General features: G+C 39.3%; 2 protein-coding genes across 2 annotated transcripts; both read left to right on the top strand.

Annotated features, from left to right (window-relative positions):
- The first annotated feature begins 12,430 nt into the window (after positions 1-12,430).
- Positions 12,431-17,034, top strand: LOC107819660 (uncharacterized). The gene is made up of 6 exons (XM_016645792.2): positions 12,431-12,584; positions 13,583-13,729; positions 14,119-14,238; positions 15,097-15,144; positions 15,459-15,892; positions 16,214-17,034. Exons 1-6 carry the CDS (start codon positions 12,578-12,580, stop codon positions 16,826-16,828), a joined length of 1,371 nt encoding a protein of 456 aa, XP_016501278.2. The 5' UTR covers positions 12,431-12,577; the 3' UTR covers positions 16,829-17,034.
- A 4,138-nt stretch (positions 17,035-21,172) lies between these two features.
- Positions 21,173-21,514, top strand: LOC142173448 (uncharacterized). Its single transcript, XM_075239040.1, has one exon. It carries the CDS (start codon positions 21,173-21,175, stop codon positions 21,512-21,514), a length of 342 nt encoding a protein of 113 aa, XP_075095141.1.
- Positions 21,515-22,174: the final 660 nt, after the last annotated feature.

Genomic DNA, 22,174 nt, shown 5'->3' with positions numbered 1-22,174 from the left:
GCCGGCTATTAATCAAAATAGTAAGAAATGGGAGATATGAAAAAAAGATAATGTTTGACTAACGTTTATAACGTACACTATTTCCAATGATTCTAAAACTAGTAGATAAGAAAAGAAAAACATTTTCATAACTTGTTATTCCAGAATACATCGTGTATGAATTGTTTATTGACAAATTTGCTTCCTTTGATACTCCTGTTTTAAATAACTTTTGTTTGTCTTGGAATTTGTTAATGGGAAGCTTTGAAGTGGCGGATTGAACTTTGCGTTAGTCGACCAATTATTCAAACTAAATGGCTCTACATATGTATTTTTAAGCTCTCTATAAATCGTCGACAGTTATGAGCAATTTTGTTTTTATTAGAAAAAAATATTTATTTTGTTGCCTGGATTTCTTGCATGATACAAAGTTACTTAACTGACATGTTTGATCACTACTCTATTTATTACTTCCTTTGTTCCAATTTATGTAAACTTGTTTGATTGGGTACGGAGTTTAAGAAAAAATGAAGACTTTTGGAATTTGTGGTCCTAAACAAGTCAAAAAGGGGCCCAGAGTATTTGTGTGGTTATAAAACTTCTCATTAAGGATAGAATTGTAAGTTCAAGCAAAATTATTTCCAAATTTAGAAAGGGGTCATTCTTTTTGGAACGGACCAAAAAGGAAATAGGTTCACATAAACTAGAACGGAGGGAGTAACATTTTTTACTCCATGAAAAAATATTAATTTGTTATATATGTGTATACGGTTAAAACCGATCCTCGATTATAAAGATCGATCGAGGATGGCATCTCAGTCAAGGGGTATCTTCATGAAGAACCCGAACGAATTTCGAGATGGGAGCATCAAGCTCGGGGCGTCCGAATCGACCGAGGTAACATCGACCGATACAGGTCCCGAACATCGATGCTCGAAAGTGATCACCAAGCTCGAAACCAAGGCCGAGGTTCCGATCCGACACCGAGCTCGAGTCGGTATCGAGCTCACGGACAAAAAGCTGTTACAACCGCACCAAAGGATAGAATCTTGGCGGGAATTAAGGAGGAGACACACCATCACGGGTCTCCCACTAGTAATATTATTCCATTATGTTGCTATAGATAAAGTAGTGATCCTTGGCTATAAAAGGCAAGATAGATTGTAATAGAAGACATCTTCCATGGGATTAAGGATTGATTGTGTTTATCTTTCTAAAGCTCACTAAGTATCTTTGTTCATCATTTTCTATTTTGCGTCACAAATACGTGTATTGTTATCTTCAGATCAAAGGAATCTACTTACCCTTAGAACCATATAAATTCAACGTTATCCGATTTTTCGGGTAAACAGTTTGGCGCCCACCGTGGGGCTAAGGATAACAAGTGATTATTTGATACAAATATACAGTACACTCCAGCTTACAACTTCATACCAGCAATGGCTCTGCCAATTGACCTCGAAGCCGGCCTTCAGGATGAAACCAACAACTTGGTGCCCGTGGCCGAAAGGCTACCCAACAACGGCAACGAGGCTCGAATCGAGGAACCCGAAATTCGAGCCGAAGTACCAGTAGATAACAATTCACTAATAGCTCTAGAAGCGAATCAGCGTTCCGAGCAGGAAAGAAGCGTTCAGGGTGGCGCTCGACCCATAGTCCGAGACACCCACAACACGGGGGAAATCATGGTCAGCTTGCGTATGATTTTCGAAATGCTACAAGCCCAACAAGTAGCGATAGTCCAGTTGCAGAGCCAAACTCATATGCAAAGTAATCCAAACTCCAATCCACTTCTTCGAGAAGTAACCCCCAGAACAGAGCCCGACACAGTGAAATCGAACGAGCGAAAATCAGGAACCGCTCCTGAAATTGTTAAACTGCTCGAGGAACTCACAAAATGAGTCGAAGCCAACGACAAAAAATTCGAAACATATGATGCTAGGATCGATCAGATCTCGGGGGCTCCGCCCATGATGAAAGGGCTGGATTCGAGGAAATTTATACAAAAGCCTTTTCCATCGAGCGCGGCCCCAAAACCGATCCCAAAAAAGTTCCGAATGCCCGTAATTCCCAAATATAACGGTACGACCAATCCTAATGAACATCTCACCTCCTATACATGTGCCATCAAAGGCAACGATTTGGAAGACAATGAGATCGAGTCCTTATTATTGAAAAAGTTCGGAGAGACCCTCGCAAAAGGAGCAATGATTTGGTATCACAACTTGCCACCAAATTCTATCGATTCTTTTGCCATGTTAGCAGATTCGTTCGTAAAAGCACATGCTGGTGCCATAAAGGTCGCAACGAGGAAATCGGATCTATTCAAAGTAAAACAAAGGGGTGACGAAATACTGAGGGAATTCGTTTCCCGGTTTCAAATGGAACGCATGGATTTGCCACCAGTCACAGACGACTGGGCCGTACAAGCTTTCACCCAAGGGTTGAACGGACTGAGTTCGACAGCATCACGTCGGCTGAAACAAAGCTTGATCGAATACCCTGCAATAACTTGGGCGGATATACACAATCGGTATCAATCGAAAATCAGGGTCGAAGATGATCAATTGGGATTTCCGTATGAACCCACGCGTTAGAACCATGCAACCACTAAAATTCTGAAGGAAACCAACAGAGAACAAAGGTCAAACAGAGACCGATACCAGCCGTACGTCACAGATCGGGTGAACCACGGTTCGGCACATGAGACAGTTAGGAATAACCGCAGGTATGATCGGGGGCAAAATTCTCGGGGACTTATGAGCAAGAGAGGCTTTGATAAATATGCCGATCCTATAGAAGTTCCTCGATTATCGGAATATAACTTCAACATCGATGCATCCGCCATCGTATCGGCTATCAGATGCATCAAAGATACCAGATGGCCTCGACCCATGCAGACCGATCCAGCCCAAAGGAATCCCAATCAAATATGCGAGTATCGTGGCACCCATGGTCACAAAACGGAAGAATGCAGACAATTAAGAGAGGAAGTACCCGCTTGTTCAACAAAGGGCACCTAAGGGAATTTTTGAGTGATAGGGCGAAGAACCATTTTAAAAACAAGGACTTCAGCAAGCAAAACGAAGAAGAAGAACCACAGCACATCATTCACATGATCATCGGCGGCGTAGATACCCCTCAGGGACCTATGCTCAAATGCACTAAAACGTCGATTGTGAGGGAAAAGCGATCTCGAATTCAAGATTACACTCCCTCAGGGACTTTATCGTTCAATGATGAAGATGCAGAGGGAATCATCCAACCCCATAACGATGCACTGGTAATATCCGTACTCATGAATAAAATTAAAATTAAGTGTGTGTTAATTGATCCAGGTAGCTCGACCAATATCATCAGATCGAAGGTCGTAAAACAGCTCAGCCTACAAAATCGGGTCGTATCCGCAACTTTGGTTTTAAACGGATTCAATATGGCATGCGAAACCACCAAAGGCGAGATAACCCTACCGATAAACGTCGCCGAAACAATTCAGGAAACAAAGTTTCACGTGATCGAAGGCGATATGAGATATAACGCCCTTTTCGGAAGGCCGTGGATCCACAACATGAGAGCTGTACCTTCTACCCTACACCAGGTCCTCAAATTCCCAACACCGACAGGTGTCAAAATAGTGTACGGAGAACAACCAGCCGCAAAGGAAATGTTCTCCGTCGAGGAAGCAAAACCAACATCTTCGTCTTCGCCGGTGAATGGATCGGGTTCAAAAGGAGGCACAGTCGAAGACCGGAATGCCAAATAGCAACCAAAGACATCGGCCTCGACCCAGCCAGATAAGCAGATCATCGAAGAAGATAATGATCAGTGGATCCCTCGATCCTTCGTGACCCCCGATGACTCTGATGCCACCAAATTAACTATTGAGGAATTGGAGCAAATCATTTTGATCGAACACTGGCCCGAACGAAAGGTATACCTGGGAAGGGGTTTGAGTCCCGAACTCAGGAAGAAAATCATTCAATTTCTTATCGATAACATCGATTGCTTTGCTTGGTCCCAGTTAGATATAACAGGAATTCCGCCGGACATAACGACACATCGACTAAGTATGTCCCCTAGATTCAGACCGGTGAAGCAAAAAAGAAGACCCCAATCGGAGGTGAAGCACACATTCATAAAAGATGAGGTAACTAAACTGCTCAAAATAGGATCCATTAGAGAGGTAAAATACCTCGAATGGTTGTCCAATGTGGTCGTAGTACCTAAAAAGGGAAACAAACTTAGAATGTGTATAGACTACAAGGACTTGAACAAAGCATGCCCCAAAGATTCTTATCCACTGCCCAACATCGATCACCTGATCGATGCCACGGCCGGCCACGAGATCCTTACTTTTCTCGATGCCTATTCCGGGTATAATCAAATCCAGATGAACCCGGAAGACCAGGAAAAGACTTCGTTTGTGACCAGATATGGAACATATTGTTATAACGTAATGCCCTTCGGGCTAAAAAATGCAGGAGCTACTTCTCAACGCCTAGTAAATAAAATGTTCGAAGAACAAATAGGTAAATCAATGGAAGTCTATATTGATGACATGCTAGTCAAGTCCCTGCGCGCAGAGGACCATCTGACCCATTTGTAGGAAACATTCGATATTCTGAGGAAATACAACATGAGGCTCAACCCCGAAAAATGTGCTTTCGGAGTCGGCTCGGGTAAGTTCCTCGGCTTCATGGTGTCAAATCGGGGAATCGAGATTAACCCAAACAAAATCAAGGCCATTGAATACATCACCATCGTGAACAGCGTGACAACTATACAAAGGTTAACAGGAAGAATAATAGCCTTAGGCCGATTCATTGCGAGATCATCAGATCGAAGCCACAAATTTTTCTCTCTACTCAAAAAGAAGAACGACTTCGCTTGGACACCGGAGTGACAACTAGCGTTACAAGAATTGAAACGATATCTATCGAACCCACCACTACTGCACACTCCAAAAACCGACGAAAAACTTTACCTGTACTTGGCAGTATCAGAAATCGCCATAAGCAGTATCCTGGTTCGAGAAAAGGAAGGTACGCAATTTCCTGTTTACTACGTAAGTCGGACCTTAGGGGAAGCGGAAACTAGATATCCGCACTTGGAAAAATTGGCGCTTGCACTGATTAGCGCCTCTAGGAAATTACGACCGTACTTCCAATGCCACCCCATAAGCGTATTAACCACCTGCCTACTTCGTAATATTTTACATAGGCCTGAACTATCGGGCCGATTGGCCAAATGGGCCATCGAACTCAGCGTGTATGATATCGAATATCGGCCTCGAACGGCCATCAAGTCTCAAATTCTAGCAGACTTCGTGGCCGATTTCATGCCGACCCTCGTACCCGAAGTCGAAAAAGAACTACTGTTAAAATCAAATTTATCAACGAGGGCATGGATCCTCTTTACGGACGGAGCTTCGAACGTAAAGGGGTCTGGGCTAGGCATAGTTTTAAAATCTCCCACGGGTAACATTATTAGGCAAGCTATTAAAACTATCAGGTTAACTAGCAACGAGGCCGAGTATGAAGCCATAATTGCAGGTCTCGAGCTAGCTAGAAATTTGGGAGCGGAGGTCATTGAGGCTAATTGCGACTATTTGCTGGTGGTGAGTCAAGTAAACAAAACCTTCGAAGTTTGAGAAGGCAGAATGCAAAGGTATTTGGACAAACTGCTTATCACTTTGAACCATTTCAAACAATGTTGTCTACGACATGTTCCACGAGAACAGAATAACGAGGCCGATGCGCTTGCTAATTTGGGATCATCGGTCGAGGTGAATGATTTGAACTCGAAAACTGTCGTTCAACTTTCAAGATCTGTAATCGAAGAAGGGCACGCCAAAATAAATTCTACTAGCTTAACCTGGGATTGGAGAAACAAGTATATTGAATACTTAAAAAACGAAAAGCTCCCTTCAGACCACAAAGAGTCCAGGGCCCTTCGAACTAAAGCTGCTCGATTTACTTTAACTGCGGACGGAACGTTATATCGAAGAACATTCGATGGACCGATGGCGATATGCATAGGTCCGGGAGATACCAATTACATCCTCTGGGAAGTACACGAGGGCACTTGTGGCAATCACTCCGGTGCCGACATGTTAGTTCAAAAAGTGATCAGAGCAGGGTATTATTGGATCGATATGGGCAAAGACGCAAAAGAATTTGTTCGTAAATACGATAAATGTCAAAGGTTTGCTCCAATGATCCATCAGCCCGGAGAACAACTTCACTCGATCTTATCCCCATGGCCATTCATGAAATGGGGAATGGACATCGTCGGGCCCCTACCATTGACCCCAGGTAAAGCCAGATTTATTTTGTTTATGACTGACTATTTTTCTAAATGGGTTGAATCGCAGGCGTTCGAGAAAGTAAGAGAAAAAGAGGTTATAGACTTTTTGTGGGATCATATCATATGCCGATTCGGGATACCATCCGAAATAGTATGTGATAATGGGAAGCAATTCATTGGCAACAAAATCACAAAATTCTTCGAAGACCACAAAATAAGAAGGATACTAGCAACCCTGTACCACCCCAGCGGAAACGGACAAGCCGAATCAACAAACAAAACTATTCTTCAAAACCTGAAGAAGAGATTGAACGACGCTAAGGGAAAATGGAGAGAAATCCTGCCCGAAGTCCTTTGGGCATACCGAACAACATCGAAATCCAGTACAGGGGCGACCCCATTCTCCTTAGTATATGGCTCCGAGGCATTGATACCAGTCGAAGTCGGAGAGCCTAGTCCCAGATTTCGATTCACGACGGAAGAATCAAATAACGAGGCTATGAACACCAGCCTTGAATTATCGGACGAAGGACGAGAAGATGCCCTCATCCGGTTGGCCGCACAAAAGCAACGAATCGAAAGGTATTACAATCGAAGAACTAAACTTCGCCACTTCAAGCCAGGGGACTTGGTGTTAAGGAAAGTCACCATCAATACTCGGAATCCAAACGAAGGAAAACTAGGACCAAATTGGGAAGGACCGTACCAGGTGCTCGAGAACTTTGGGAAAGGATCGTACAGGCTCGGCATCATAAACGACAAACAGCTATCAAGCAGTTGGAATGTATCACATCTAAAATGGTACTACTGCTAAATTCCGACCTTTCCCATATTTATTCAACTGTCCAGCACAGAAGTTCGAACAAAGAACAGAAGTATTCTTTTACTCAAAAGCACGTGTTGCACTCTTTTTTCCTTAGACCGGTTTTTTTCCAAATGGGTTTTTGCGGCAAGGTTTTTAATGAGGCATCTATCGATCGTGCTGCGCTTTTAAAACAGTATCCAAGGTTTTCGACCCTTAGCCCGAATGGCCTCGAATACCGGGGGGCACCAAGCCCTCAAATACATCGAGCTCAGATGCAACAAAGTCTTTTCACAACAATAGAGGAAAAATTGTAAGAGCCAAAATGGTCAAAATGAACCATGCTCATATAGATTGCCCCAAAGCATATGTACAATGACTTGAGATTTACTATGCAACCAGAATTAACAATCGCTAGAATATTAAGCCTACGGGTTAACACATTATCTCGAGTTTGAAATAAACACTCGAATATTAAGCCTACGGGCTACTTCTATATCAAGTTCGAAATACTCAGTCGATCGTTGAGCCTACGGGCTACTTCAACATCGAGTTCGAAATAATCACTAGAATATTATGCCTACGGGCTTCCACATTATCTCGAGTTCGAAATAATCACTCGAATATTAAGCCTACGGGCTACCACATTATCTCGAGTTCGAAATAAACACTCGAATATTAAGCCCACGGGCTACTTCTATATCGAGTTCGAAATAAACACTCAAATGTTAAAGCCTACGGGCTGCCGAGTTCGAACAAGAACCCAATCGAGTTTGAAATATTGAAAAAGCTTCGTTTACTCAGGGTTTACGTTAACCACCACAATATCATCAACTCAACAACCAAAACGTCACTCCAAATCTGATCGATCAAAATCGACCTTATTATATATATACAAAATTGCCTACGTAATTAATTTACAGATATGGAGAATTAGACTCTAAGTTTCCGGGTCGGGGTCTTCCCCACCCTCGGACCCGCTTTTGCTACCATCATCATTATCATCGTCATCATCATCAGAAGCCAAGGCTTCAGCTTCCGCTTCAAGCTCTTTTGCCTTTCCTACCTCTTCGGCAAGGTCGAAACTTCGAGCATGTATCTCCTCGAGGGTCTCCCTCCGAGATCTACACTTAACAAGTTCGGCAACCCAATGAGCTCGAGCATCGGCAATCTTCGCCGCTTCCCAGGCCTCCACCTGAGCGGCCTCAGCATTAGCTCGATATACAGTAATAGACTTATCCACCAAAACTTTCAACGACTCAACCTCCGCCTTAGCCTCAGCAAGGCGTATCTCAAGCTCATCGATTTTCTTAGCCTGAACTGACACCGTTTGCTTGACGTTTCGAAGCTAAACGTCGGCTGATAATAACTTTGTTAAGATGGTTTCTTTCTCCGTTGCCAGGCGGTCAATAGTCTCCTTCCACTGATTGCATTCGGGCCGGATTTGATCGACCTCCTCTCGAAGTAGCCCAATCTTCTCGATCTTTTGCTGCAATTGGGACAACGGAGGGTTAACTTCCATAGTCGAGTCAAATCCATATTTTAATAGAATGAGGCTCACCTGCTAATCGAGCTCGACCCTTTCTTCACGAACCTTAGCCAAATCCGCTTGAAGATCTTTTATAGCCTCCTCCTTTTTGCTACAATGAAGCCGAAGGTCATCTCTTTCACCTAGGACCTTCCGGAGTTCAGCCTCACACTGGCTAAGATCAACTCGAAACCTACCGATGGCCTACATAGTTAGAAACTGTCATCAACACCAATAAAACAAAGAAGGATCACCGATATCGGAACTGTCAAGTATGGAAAAGAACAAAGAAGCCAAGTATGGAAGAATCATTACCCGAGTAATAAAACGCTGAGCTTCCTCTAACAAAAGAGAAGCATCACCGATATCGGAACTGTCATCAACACCAGTAAAATAATCCTTAAAAGGATCCGCTGCACCTGGGCTAGCACCAATATCGGGAGTCTTCAGCTCTCGAGCCTCCTTCAATGCCTCCTCAGAAAAAGACGGAAGAGAAGGTGAATGACCCATTGCCATTGCCCTAAGCAAATCACTCGGAGTACTCCGATCGAGACTTAGGTCTTCGGAACCAACCCCGATGGGCACGGCCGCCATCGGCTTAGCAGCTCTAGCAACCTCGATGCCTCCGTAGGTCGGACTACCAAATCCGAGGAGCTATCTTCTTCTTCTCCTTCCTCCCTCAGTCATTGGACCGAGTCGATCAAAAGGGCAATGATTTTTCTCCTCACCTTTCGAGTTTTGGGCTTAGGGTCCTCCGGCCGAGAGGAAGCCCTTCGTTTCTTTTCTTTTCCCTGTTCCAGGATCGGGGACTTGTTTCCTTCATCACCGCTCAAAGGCCTCAAAACGGCATCCCTAGTTACACATATATACAAAGGAAAAATCGATAACGAAATGAACGCAGAATATACCTCGAGGGAAACAGGAACCAAACCTCACCATGATTCTTGGCCTCCCATATACCTTTAGACAAATCACGCCAAGCGCGCTCGGCATAGGATGAAGTCGAGGCTAACTTTCGAACCCAATCCTCGAGATCAGGCACAGCTTGTGGCATCCAAGGTGCAGCTGGACATCAGAAAATAATATTAACAAAAACAGAAAAAGACACGAAAAGCAAACATGAATCACTTACGGTCGAAATTCCATTTTTCAGGAAACGACATCTTTTCCTCCGGGATAAGATCACGAGTCCTCACTCGAATATATCGACCCATCCAACCTCGATCCTTATATTCATCGATGCTCGACATCAAAGCCTTCGACGCTCGACGATGTAGCCTAATTAGTCCACGATAAATCTGAGGCCGATACAGTCGTATAAGGTGGTTCAGAGAAAAATCCAACCCTCCGGCTTTGATAGAGAAGAAATGCAATAGGATGACTATACGCCATAAGGAAGGATGAATTTGGCCGAGGGTGACCTGATATCTCCTGCAGAAATCAAAGATCACGGGATAGACAGCTCCCAACGTAAATGGATAGGTGTAAACACTTAAAAATCCCTCCACATAGGTAGTGACGCTCTCATCGGAGGATGGGATTTGTAACACAACCTCAGAACCCCAGCCGCAGTCTTTTCTGACGGCCTCGAGGTGAACCTCTGCTATAGAGCACGTATACATCGATACGTGCTCACACTGACTAGGAACGGACGAAGGGTTCTCCACCCTAAAATCAATTTTTAAATTACACGAGCCGGGAATATAATCTTGAACGGATGGCTCCGTCGGTGCCTTATCGTCACACGGCCGTGAGGAGGAAGCTTTCTCCTTGTGAGGTACGATTTTTGAAGTTTTCGCCATCAATATGAGAAGAAAAAGTCGCAAAGGAAGGTGAAAGAGGGGACAACACCAAAACTCTGGTACAAGCGACACTAAAGCAACGAATTGGAGAAAATAATCAAAGGGAATTTGGGAAAAGAGGAAGCACAAAAGTGGAAAACATTATATGGAAAAACTATTTATAAGGCATGGCGATTCGTTTCTAGCGATGGCCGACCACCGACTGACACACATTAAATGCCTCGATAAAACAAAATCGATGGGACAGCTATCACGCATGTCATAGTCAAAGTCGATAGAAATGCCATTATTGGTTCGGTCGAACCTTAGGGAAATCACATCGTTTCTCGTCATCTCCTTTTCAAGAAACGAGGGGGCTATCTGTATACGGTTAAAACTGATCCTCGATCATAAAGATCGATCGAGGATGGCATCTCAGTCAAGGGGTATCTTCATGAAGAACCCGAACAAATTTCGAGATGGGGGCGTCAAGCTCGGGACGTCCGAATCGACCGAGGTAACATCGACCGATACAGGTCCCGAACATCGATGCCCGAAAGTGATCACCAAGCTCGAAACCAAGGCCGAGGTTCTGATCCGACACCGAGCTCGAGTCGGTATCGAACTCACAGACAAAAGGCTGTTACAACCGCACCAAATGAGAGAATCTTGGCGGAAATTAAGGAGGAGACACACCATCATGGGTCCTCCACTAGTAATATTATTCCATTATGTTGCTATAGATAAAGTAGTGATCCTTGGCTATAAAAGGCAAGATAGATTGTAATAGAAGACATCTTCCATGGGATTAAGGATTGATTGTGTTTATCTTTCTAAAGCTCACTAAGTATCTTTGTTTATCATTTTCTATTTTGCGTCACAAATACGTATATTGTTATCTTCAGATCAAAGGAATCTACTTACCCTTAAAACCATATATAAATTCAATGTAATCCGATTTTTTGGGTAAACAATATGCAAATCCAATAACATAGATTAAAAAAGGGAAAGAATACATCATATACTAAACATCGAGGCAAATGTTGAAAATCAACTCTAGGGAGTAAAATAGGTGTTGGGTTTAAAAATCACCACTCAGTTGTCTTGTGAAATCATAATTTGGAATAAGACATATCATCATTTGAATTACTAGATAAAGCGTTAATTAATTAGTCGAAAAATAGTACAATATATTAATTTTGTTAAAAAAGATACATAAAGGGGATTGATAATGGATAACAACGAGCCTGCAATATATAGTTTCATCTATATATTTTATCAGAGGGAGATTTTAGTTTTTAAGGTGAGCTTGGAGGAAAAAAGATTATCATACTTTACTTTAAGCGATCAAGGGTCCTTCACGAGCCATGAAACGATCATCAATCATAGAGAATCACAGTCATTTGAAAACCTCTAGACTTCTAGCTTATAATATATCCCCTTAAAAAAATATATATATATATATCCCCTTTAACGACTCTTTCCACTGTGTCTTTTGAAGCCATTTCTTCTGAGTTGTGTAATTTTCATTCAAATTGATTTACCAAAACAAGATAAGTACGACATTTCCCAAAGACGTAGTATATTAAGATGCTCGACATTTTGGTTGAAAGTCAGCTTTTCTTCCTGGAAGGGATGAAATAAAATAATCACGATTTTTTATTTTACAGAAGATAGCTATGAAGAAATAGAAGATTACAACCGATATTTGCCACTGTACAGAGCTTCACTGAGTGGAAGTTGGGAGGAAGCAGAAGCATTCTTCATGGGAGAGAACAAAGCAAGCAGAGCTCCGCTCAACTGCGACTTTCAGACAGCACTCCACGTCGCAGTTGGCGCAAAGAATGATAACGCTAAGCATTTCGTCGAAAAGTTGGTGGATTCGATGGCGCCCGACGACCCGTTAGACATGGGAGACTGTAACGGGGATACTCCTCTTCACTATGCTGCTAGATTTGGCAACTTAGACGCAGCTAAAATCCTAGTCGGCCGAAATAAGAATTTGCCTAATATTGGCAGCGAGGGTGATCTCTATCCAATCCACGATGCATCCACGATGCAGCTGAATATGGCTTCAATTCTGTGGATATCTATGCTTATCTCTTGGGTGTCACTACAGTCCTTGATCCTTATACAGGCTCCAGCGGCATTAGGCTTCTCCGCAGATTAATCCATTCTGACATGTATGGTAAGCATATCTTAGATATCTCTTACATATCTTATAATCCCTTCGATCGTCTCAAACTTGTTTGAACATTTTAATTCGGTGGGTCAAATCGACTATTTTTTTTGAATTTTATATACATTTTTTAAGTTTTTTAAAATTTACATATTTAAAAATTACATACAAGTACGTACTAATAGTTAATAATTCAAAATATTTAAAAATTAATTGCAAAAAATATAGTCAAAGAAAACCTTTTGAAACCGAGGGATTAATTTTTTCCCTCGTGATTGACCCATCACCGTATATAATAATCTGTTGTATGTGGACTTTTAAATAGTCTGATAAAACCACTGAGAAAATGTTCACCACATTAAAGGAGAAATGGCTTGTCCATACTGATGTTTATTGATTTCAATTTTCACCGAAATGATAATTTATTGTGGCGACGGCGACCAACTCATGTGTATGGCTTGCTATTTGATATTTGCTATGTTTAATAATATATCGGGATTAACCGCACTAAACACTCTTATAACATGAATTAGTTTGGATACACCCGTTGGCGAAGCCACATGGTTATAACCATCCTTCGATGAAAAGTTGCATTGTGTATATATAAATAAAATATTATGTTTTATAGGTATATAACACATATTGAACATCATTTGTCGGGATTTTTTTTTACTTCTTTCAAATTTGAATACCCGTGGATAGCTTCGTCACTGGATACACCTCACGTATTTTAAAATCAAAAATTTAAACTAACTTTTTATTTATGATTTTAATTTGTCTTTTAAATTATATTTTAACAGATGGATATACCTCATAGGGGGTGCAAGTGTAGAATTCCATAATATAGGGGGTGTAAGTACTGTTCGAGTTTAAATATAGGGAGTATATCCGAAAGTGAGTCGTAAATATATTATTATTCTACTTCACGCAAATATTGTTAATTATTGCAACCAGTTTTATCTCATTTCAGTTAATTACTAGTAATATTTAGCAAGTATAATTGGCAGATTTCGCTACTGAGTTGGTGAAACAGCACCCTGATTTGGCCAAAAATGACGAACATGAAAAATCTGCTTTGAAGGAGCTTGCCATGAAGGAATTTGCATTCCTTAGTGGAAGTCGTTTAAACTATTGGCAACTATTACTCTTCTCTTGTGAGTTTAACCTCCTCTGCCTTAATTGAAAATACTTACCTCTCAATCCCTTCTATTTTATATGGGACTATTATTTTTTTAGTTTGTTTCAGGAACAATTACATCTCTTTATATTTGAATTTTTTAACTTTAAACTTTTCATCTTAATTTAAATAACATGTTCTTATAATTATAGAAATGTCATGATATTTGTAGGACCATAAATTTTAAAAAACATTAATATATGTCAAAAAAAGTTCTTTAAATTATATGCCTAGTCAAATAACATCATATATATATATATATATATATATATATATATATATATATATGAAAAGGAAAAGAAGAATTGTACTCGTGTTTAATTATTAATTACCATTAAAAAAAATTACCTTTTCTTTTCTCTTTAGGTGTCCCTGTCAGGTCAACTTCAAGGAGTCATAAAAGAATACCGAATGACGTTGAGAATGTAACCGATGAACCACAAATGTTTAAGCCAAAACTTTGTGAAAGACTTTATTTCCGAACTGGTGAGCCTTTCCATCTTCAATTTTCGAGGGATACAATTTTTTTTTTCAACAGATGTCCACGACAAATTTTGAAGTCAGACATTCTCAAGGGTGGAAGAGGAGAAAATGAATTTACTAAATACTAAAACACAGCTAGAAATTCGGGAAAAAAATCCAAAAAACCGATCAAAGTTGGTCGGTAATGGCCAATAACCGTCCAAAACGCGATCATTAATATGTGGTCGGTATTTTGAAGGTCGGAAGGGCATACCGACCAAAGTTGGTCGGAAATACCGACCAACTTTGGTCGGTCAATTAAATTCAAAAAAGAAAAAAAATATTGATCGGTTTTTTAATTATGTAATTAAAAAATACACCATCTGGGAATCGAACCGGGGTTTATACTGTGGCAGGATACTATTCTACCACTAGACCATTTGTGCATTTTGTTTTAAGACTATCTTTTATTTTATTTATACTCTTTAATTGTATTTTCACACGAAAGTTTTATTAAAAAATAAAATTACCGACCAAATTCGGTCGGTTTTTTAAAATGACCGGCCGAATTAACCGACCGATTTCGGTCGGTTTTTTAATATTAATTTTAATTTATTTGAAATAAAAAACCGACCAAAGTTGGTCGGTTTCTTGACGACAAAAAATAGTTTCCCGCATTTTTGCGTCAAAGAAAACAGACCAAAGTTGGTCGGTTTCGTAAAAAAAAATTAAAAAATAAAATATTTTGAAAAACCGACCAACTTTGGTCGGTTTTTTGGCCGATTTTTCGTGGTCGATTTTTACCGAATTTCTAGTAGTAAAAGTATATCTGCATGTGTTTCAATAGACAGAGTTTAACTAATAACTTGGTTTGCGTCACAGTGATCAAGAAGTTGGGTGCACTTCTGTTTGATGTTCTTGAAAAATGCAGTAAGTTGTCCTGCTATCCTTGTATCCCTAGCTGTTCAGCTTTTTAAATTTATTGTGCCTTATTTCATAAAAAGATTTTATCTTTCAAATAAAAATGCTATCACCAAAAAAAGAAAGAGGGAATTAATTAACTGTTAAACGAATTTATAACACTGATAACGTACCGAATCGAATAATACACCAGTAGAAAGGATTTGGCTGAAAGAATGTAGGATGCCTTTAATGATTTTTGTGTACCCCTAGCTAAAATTTGTTAATTTCCTTGTGCAATGGGTCCCTCGAAATTTTGCTCATCGTCTGGTCATGCATCGCAGTGCCACCTTTGCTACACGTCCGAGAGAAAAAGTCAAAACATTACAATGCAGTTAAGTTTGCAGAATGCCTATGTGAAAAAATAGAAAGATTGAGTCACGAAGAAGTTGATTCAATTGTTAGTCGTCCTCTCCTTGAAGCAGCACGCTATGGCAGCTATGAGCTTGTTGAAATTATTGTGAGAAAATTTCCTTCACTAGTTTACTCTATAGACCGAAATGACAAGAATATATTCCACCTTGCAATAGAGCATCGATGCGAAAATGTGTTTAACTTGGTTTATCAGATGAGTCAACATAGGCACCAATTGATGATTTCAGCAGACTCATCCCGCAATACCATGCTGCATTTGGCTGGAAAACTAGCGCCCCAAAATAAACTAAACCTTGTTTCCGGCCCAGCTCTTCAGATGCAACGAGAATTACAATGGTTCAAGGTAATCATAACTTCTTTGCCACCCATGCATCCTTCTCGAATTTGTCAATATGTGATTAAGGATTTTTTTTTTTTTCATATTGTGTTCAGCTAAAGTATATATTAGCTGAGTAGTAATTTACTATTTTTGCCAATTTGGGATTATCAACTTCTTTTAAACACTTTCTTAATTTTGTCATTTTACCCTAGTACTAATATATATTCTAACCGTTTTTTAGGCCCTAGTATTCTAACTACTCATTTTATACGTTTTGTTAAATAGAAAGAAAGAACTTTTTTTTGCAGCAGCTCTTCATTAACATTGCATAACGATCTTGTATAGGAAGTAAAGAAGCTTGTACCGCCTTCTTACTGGGAGATTTGCAACAATGAGGGCAAAATTCCGAGTGTAGTATTTACTACGGAACATGCTGAGTTGAAGATAAAAGGAGAACAATGGATGAAAGATACAGCAAATTCATGCACAATTGCAGCTGCACTCATTGCTACCATCGCATTTGCTGCAGCAATTACAGTTCCAGGTGGCAATGACGGCGAAAGTGGACTCCCCACTTTCGCCAGAAACGTTGCTTTCATTGTTTTCTCCATCTCGAATGCAGCATCACTATTCACTTCTAGCACCTCCCTGTTGGTGTGTTTATCCGTTCTGACTTCCCGTTATGCAGAAGAAGATTTCCTTTATGCTTTGCCTAGGAGTCTAATTCTGGGTTTGTTTACTCTATTTCTCTCCATAACACTCATGACGATTAGCTTCAGTGCAACCGTGTATATTGTGTTCGGGCAGAAGAAAGCATTTGTGCTTGCATCTGTGGCTACACTGGCTTGCTTACCAATCGTCTCCTTCGTGCTTTTGCAATTTCCCCTCCTTGTTGCTTTGATGTCTTCCACATATGGGCATGGCATCTTTGGCAAGAAAAGCAACCGCCCATTTTATTGAGGAAATTAATGTGGAGACCCAAATGCATGAATTGAACCTACTTTATCTGGAGGACTAAGTCGCTGACTTCCGCGTTTGATATTGATCTTAAATTTTCTTATTTGCACTACATTATTTTTTACAAATTTCTTCTGACATATATTAGTGGGGAGAATACCAAAATATTCTACCTATTCCATTTTATATGGCCTTTTGGTATATTTTAACCTGTATAACATTAGATGTCATAGTTTCTTGGGGAAAAAAGGACAAATATACCCTTCTAGTCTATATTTAATCTCTATCGTTATACTATTGGGCCAAATTTACCCCTATCGTTATACTATCGGACCAAATTTACCCCTACAATCAGCAAACTTTTAAAAATATCCCTTGATCAGTTAAGTAATCCAAAACCTCCCAAATTCCTTTTATTTAAATCACTTGTTGTTCTTCTTGGTCCACTATTTTTGAAATAATTGGCATTTACCTGCTTTCTAAATTAGAGAAGAAAAAAAATGAGAAAATATTATTAAATAATACGACCGAATAAACAAAGTGTATTAAATTTAAAAATCTAAATTGGGTAGCTTTTCTAAATTCTAAAAGTATTTATAATATCCCAATTTTAATGAATTCATTGCACCAAATGTATGGAGATTTTGCAAGTATTAGTGATTGAAGTTGAAGTTTCTCGGAGACTTTACATTGTCTAATTCAACTTTACTTTAATTAAATGCCTACACATTTTGCACTCTTAAGTTAGTCGATCGAACTCTATACTAACCAAGCAATGACAAAATATATTTGAATATACATGTACATACATGATGATCAATTGCGTATAATACACAATAAATATATAGACCCACTAAATTCTACGGTGTGTATATGATTGAAAAATAAATAAAATTTTAAACAAATTTTATTTATTACAAAAAGAGAAATGGGTGCATTGGACCAAGAAGAACATCAATGGTAATTTTTGAAATTAAAATAGTGGACCAAGAACAACAACAAGTGATTTAAATTAAAGGAATTTGGGAGATTTTGGATTACTTAACAGATCAAGGGGTATTTTTAAAAATTTGCTGATTGTAGGGTAAATTTGGCCCGATAGTATAATGGTAGGGGCAAATTTGGCCCGATAGTATAATGGTAGGGATAAATTTGGCATGATAGTATAACGGAGGTTAAATACAAATAATATATGAAAATAGAGGGATATATTTAGCCCTTTTCCCTAGTTTCTTTAGCTGCAATTAACTTTATCTACTTGTGTACTTCGTTGATTGTCGACTCAATTATTGTTAGGCCTATATGGAGTTATTTTGGTAGGATTCTGAATTTGCTTCCGTTGTCTGTTTAGAACCTCGTTGTACAATCCAACATCTGAGGGAGTTGGATCACATTTGATGATGAGGGCGATTCATAAGAAGAAGAACTTTTGTTGGGAAGCGTGTCAAACTAATAGAAGGGATAAAATAATTTTTAAAAAAAAATAATAAATTGCACAAGACAAGATAAGATTTACATGGTTCGATAATTTTTGCCTACTCCACAGCCACACAAAGAATAACTATTTATTAATTAGAGAGAAGAAGAAGTTGTGAGGATAGATTACAACTGAGAAGGGGATGTCTATTTATAGGCAGAGAAATCAACTGAAATATTCAGCGTGAACATGCGGCGGGACGGCATCACGATTGTAAACCAATTTAATTCTTTAACATTTTGGGGTCTTTTCATTCTAACTTCCTTTCTTTCTTTTTCTTTTCCACATATCTTTTTCTTTTCTTTTCATGTATTTCTTTCTTTGACTTTTCACTTTTGTTTTGTCTTCTCTCTTTTCTTTCTCTTACAAACAACGGAGTTTGATCCCATCAATCTCCCCTCAAAACTCATGTTACATCAATAAAGAAGAAAAATAGTTATTATTCTCTGGTGTGGCGCATTCACATTATCAATCTTGAAGGCTAACTGAGGCAGTGCACAACGTCAGTTTGTCAACACCGACAACTTTGGTCAACATGTCTGATGGGTTCTTCGATCCTGCTATCTTCTGCAGGGAAAGAGTTCTATCATTTATTAACTCTCAGATATGATGATATCTGAGCTGGATGTACTTTGATCTTGCATGAAATACTGGATTCTTGGCAAGATGAATTGCACTATGGCCATCGCTGAAGAAAGAATTCAGCAAAATTTCCTTTACCTCTTTCCTTTTATTTGTGTGTCATGAGAACATGCCACAATTTAAAGTGGAGAAGAGGAGGGAATGTATGTATATGTTTTTATTTATTGTCTTTACTCACCCTTTTATTTAAATACAAAAAATAAAAAATTTAAAAATTCAAAAATATATCTTTTATTCTTTTAATTTTTAAATTTTTAGGTAGTATAATAATATTCCTTTGGTAATGTTTTGTGTCGCGATTCTTTTTCAAGATTTTTTTCTCGAACTGAGTATAGGTAATTTTAAAATTTTCTTAGGAGTAGAGAATCTTATGCTAGTAGTAAATTGGAGGAACTCTTTTTAACTTTATTTTGCCTAGAGAGTAGTGAGTGCCTTGTTGGTGACGCCTAGGCTCACATCTTAAACTCTAGTATAAGTGCTATAAATACTTAACTTTTCTTAACTGTTTTGATTAGAGAGTCAGAATAGATTTGATCCTGAGTGAGTTGTGTGCTAATATGTAAGTGATGTTCTTGATGCTGTTTTGTGCATATCTCCTCATGTCTAGAACTTGCCGCGAATATGTGTAAGGCGAAATAGTAAGTCTTGTTCTGTCTAGCAAGTGATAGAGGCATTTTCTTGCTAGCCATAATATGTCTTTTTTCCCACCTAATATTGCGTATTCTAGTTAGTTCGTTTGAGCTTATAATCATATTTCTTTGGTAATCATATTACAAGCCTAATTCCTTTGGTATGAATTGGCCATCTTTTTGAACACTTTCACCTCTAGCGAGCACTTGATTTTGTAATGAGCTTTTAAAAAGTTAAGGAAGGTTTGGTTAAATTTTAGAGTGGAACCCATAAAATAGGACAAAATATGCAGTATTATAAAACAAATATAAGAGCCATGGTAGGGAATTGTAAAAAGAAGACCAAAAAAAGGCAATAGAAAAAAACAAAAAATCAAAAAGAAAAAAGTGTGCGTAAAGAAATATTCCTTGTTAATAGTAAATCTTGCTATGTTGTGCTTAATGAAAAAGAAAATTCTGGTGTTAATTTGTTTTGAAGGTCGGAAAAGTTATTGTTCATAGAAAGAGGTGTGTAATTTATGGAGTTGTATGTATTAAGTACTTAAGGAGGGATAGTCACTATTATTCATATTGTATTATATACATCCCGCAGCCTATATTACAACCAATTTAAGCGATACTTGACCTTAGACTGGGTGAGCTTGAATTAGTAGAGTATTAGAGTATTACACCAAGCAAAAGTACATCGTGTGTGGCACATGAATTTTGATTCTGAGAGTGAGTTAATTCTTTTTATCCAGAGTCCTTAATTATTTTTGAATTGTATGTGTGTGGAACTATTCTCTATTACTTGTTGCGAGGGGCACACGACTTACAAGGGATTTTATGTTCTTTGGCTTCTTTGTTAGAGTAAAAAACTGATGCTTTTGAGTTGAGTCTTGAGGCTAGAAGGTTAAGGTAAGCTACTTTGTCTATTTTAAATATTCTTGGCATAATGAGTTAGGCGAGTTGTAGTTTGTATTACTCGAGGAAGAGTAATGCTTTAAGTGTGAGGTGTTGATGATATGCTAGAAGTATGAGATTCCGGTGGAATTCTGGAAGGATGCGGATCGGGAAGATTTTGAGTGGCTTACTGGACTGTTTAATATCATTTTTAAGTCGAGGAAGATGCCTGAGGAATGGAGGTGGAGTTTGATGGTTCTGTTGTATAAGAACAAGGGTGATGTCCATAATTGCAATAACTATAGGGGTATTAAGCTGCTGAATCACACTATGAAAGTGTGAGAGAGAGTGGTAGAGAGGAGGGTGAGGAGGGGTGTGTTTATCTCAGAGAATCAGTTCGGATCCATGTCGGGGCGGTCGACTACTAAAGCTATTCATCTTGTGAGGAGATTGATAGAACAATATAGTGAATGGAAGAAGGACCTGCATATAGTATTCATTGACCTAAAAAATTCCTACGACAAAGTCCCAAGGGAGGTTCTATGGAGATGTTTAAAGCTTAGCAGAGTTCCGATAGATTACATTATGGTGATCAAGGATATGTACAACAGAGCTAAGAGTAGGATGAGGAATGTGGGAGAAGACTCGGATTATTTTTCAGGGGTAATGGGGTTGTATCAGTGATCAGCTCTCAGCCCATTTTTATTTGTTTTGGCGATGGATGTGCTGGCGCGACACATCCAAGGGAAGGTACCATGGTATATGTTATTTGCAGATGACATAGTGCTGATTAACGTAGTGCGATGCAGGGTTAACACTTGGTTGGAGGTGTGGAGACAGACTCTGGAGTATAAAGGTTTCAATTTGAGTAGGACTAAAACAGAATACTTAGCGTGCAAGTTCAGTGTTGGGATGCATGAAGCAGAAATGGATGTAAAGCTTGATACACAAGTCATCCCCAAGAGAGATAGTTTTAAATACCTTGGGTTTGTAAAGCAAGGTAATAGGGATATTGACGAAGATGTTACTCATCGTATTGGAGCGGGGTGGATGAAATGAAGACTCGTGTCTCGTATTTTGTGTGATAGGAATGTACCACCAAGACTCAAGGGTAAGCTCTACAGGGTAGTAGTTAGACCAACTATATTGTATGGAGCCGAGTATTGGCCAGTCAAAAAGTCTCATGTTCATAAGATGAAAGTGGCAAAAATGATGATGTTGAGATGTATGTGTGAGCATACCAGGAAAGGTAAGATTAGGAATGAAGTTATTAGGGACAAGGTGGGTGTAACTCCCGTAAAAGATAAGTTGCGAGAATATGATGAGATAGTTCGAACATGTAAAGAGAAAAGATTCCGATGCCCCAGTTAGGAGGTGTGAAAGGTTGACCATGGGAGGATAGATGAGGGGTAGAGGGAGGCATAAGAAGCACTAGATAAAGTTGATTAGGCATGACATGGCACTACTTCAACTTACCGAGGACATGACCCTCGATAGGAAGGTGTGGAGGTCGAGAATTAGGGTTGTGGGTTGACAGCTAGTCGAGTGTTTCTCCTAGTCCCACCAACAATATTAGTACTAGTCTTATATTTTACTATTCATACTTCCTTGTTATTACACGGTGCGTCATTCTTGTCGGTAGTATTGGCACTGTTCTTGTATTTTCATATTCTTAGATCTTTGTTATTACATAATATGACATTTGCTTTTGTTGTCCTA

The sequence above is a fragment of the Nicotiana tabacum genome, chromosome 19 (genome assembly GCF_000715075.1).
Source record: "Nicotiana tabacum cultivar K326 chromosome 19, ASM71507v2, whole genome shotgun sequence".
Lineage (NCBI taxonomy): Eukaryota > Viridiplantae > Streptophyta > Magnoliopsida > Solanales > Solanaceae > Nicotiana > Nicotiana tabacum.
The sequence above is the reverse complement of the archived record's forward strand: the minus strand, read 5'-3'. Positions and strand labels throughout refer to the sequence as shown.

What these genes read in the sequence shown, in the direction of transcription:
- LOC107819660 (XM_016645792.2), top strand. An exon ending in TGATGTTCTTGAAAAATGCA is followed by an intron (nt 15,145 to 15,458) that starts GTAAGTTGTCCT and finishes CATGCATCGCAG; the next exon opens with TGCCACCTTTGCTACACGTC. An exon ending in GAGAATTACAATGGTTCAAG is followed by an intron (nt 15,893 to 16,213) that starts GTAATCATAACT and finishes GATCTTGTATAG; the next exon opens with GAAGTAAAGAAGCTTGTACC.
- LOC142173448 (XM_075239040.1), top strand. Translation starts at nt 21,173, where the DNA reads ATGGATGTGCTGGCGCGACACATCCAAGGGAAGGTACCATGGTATATG.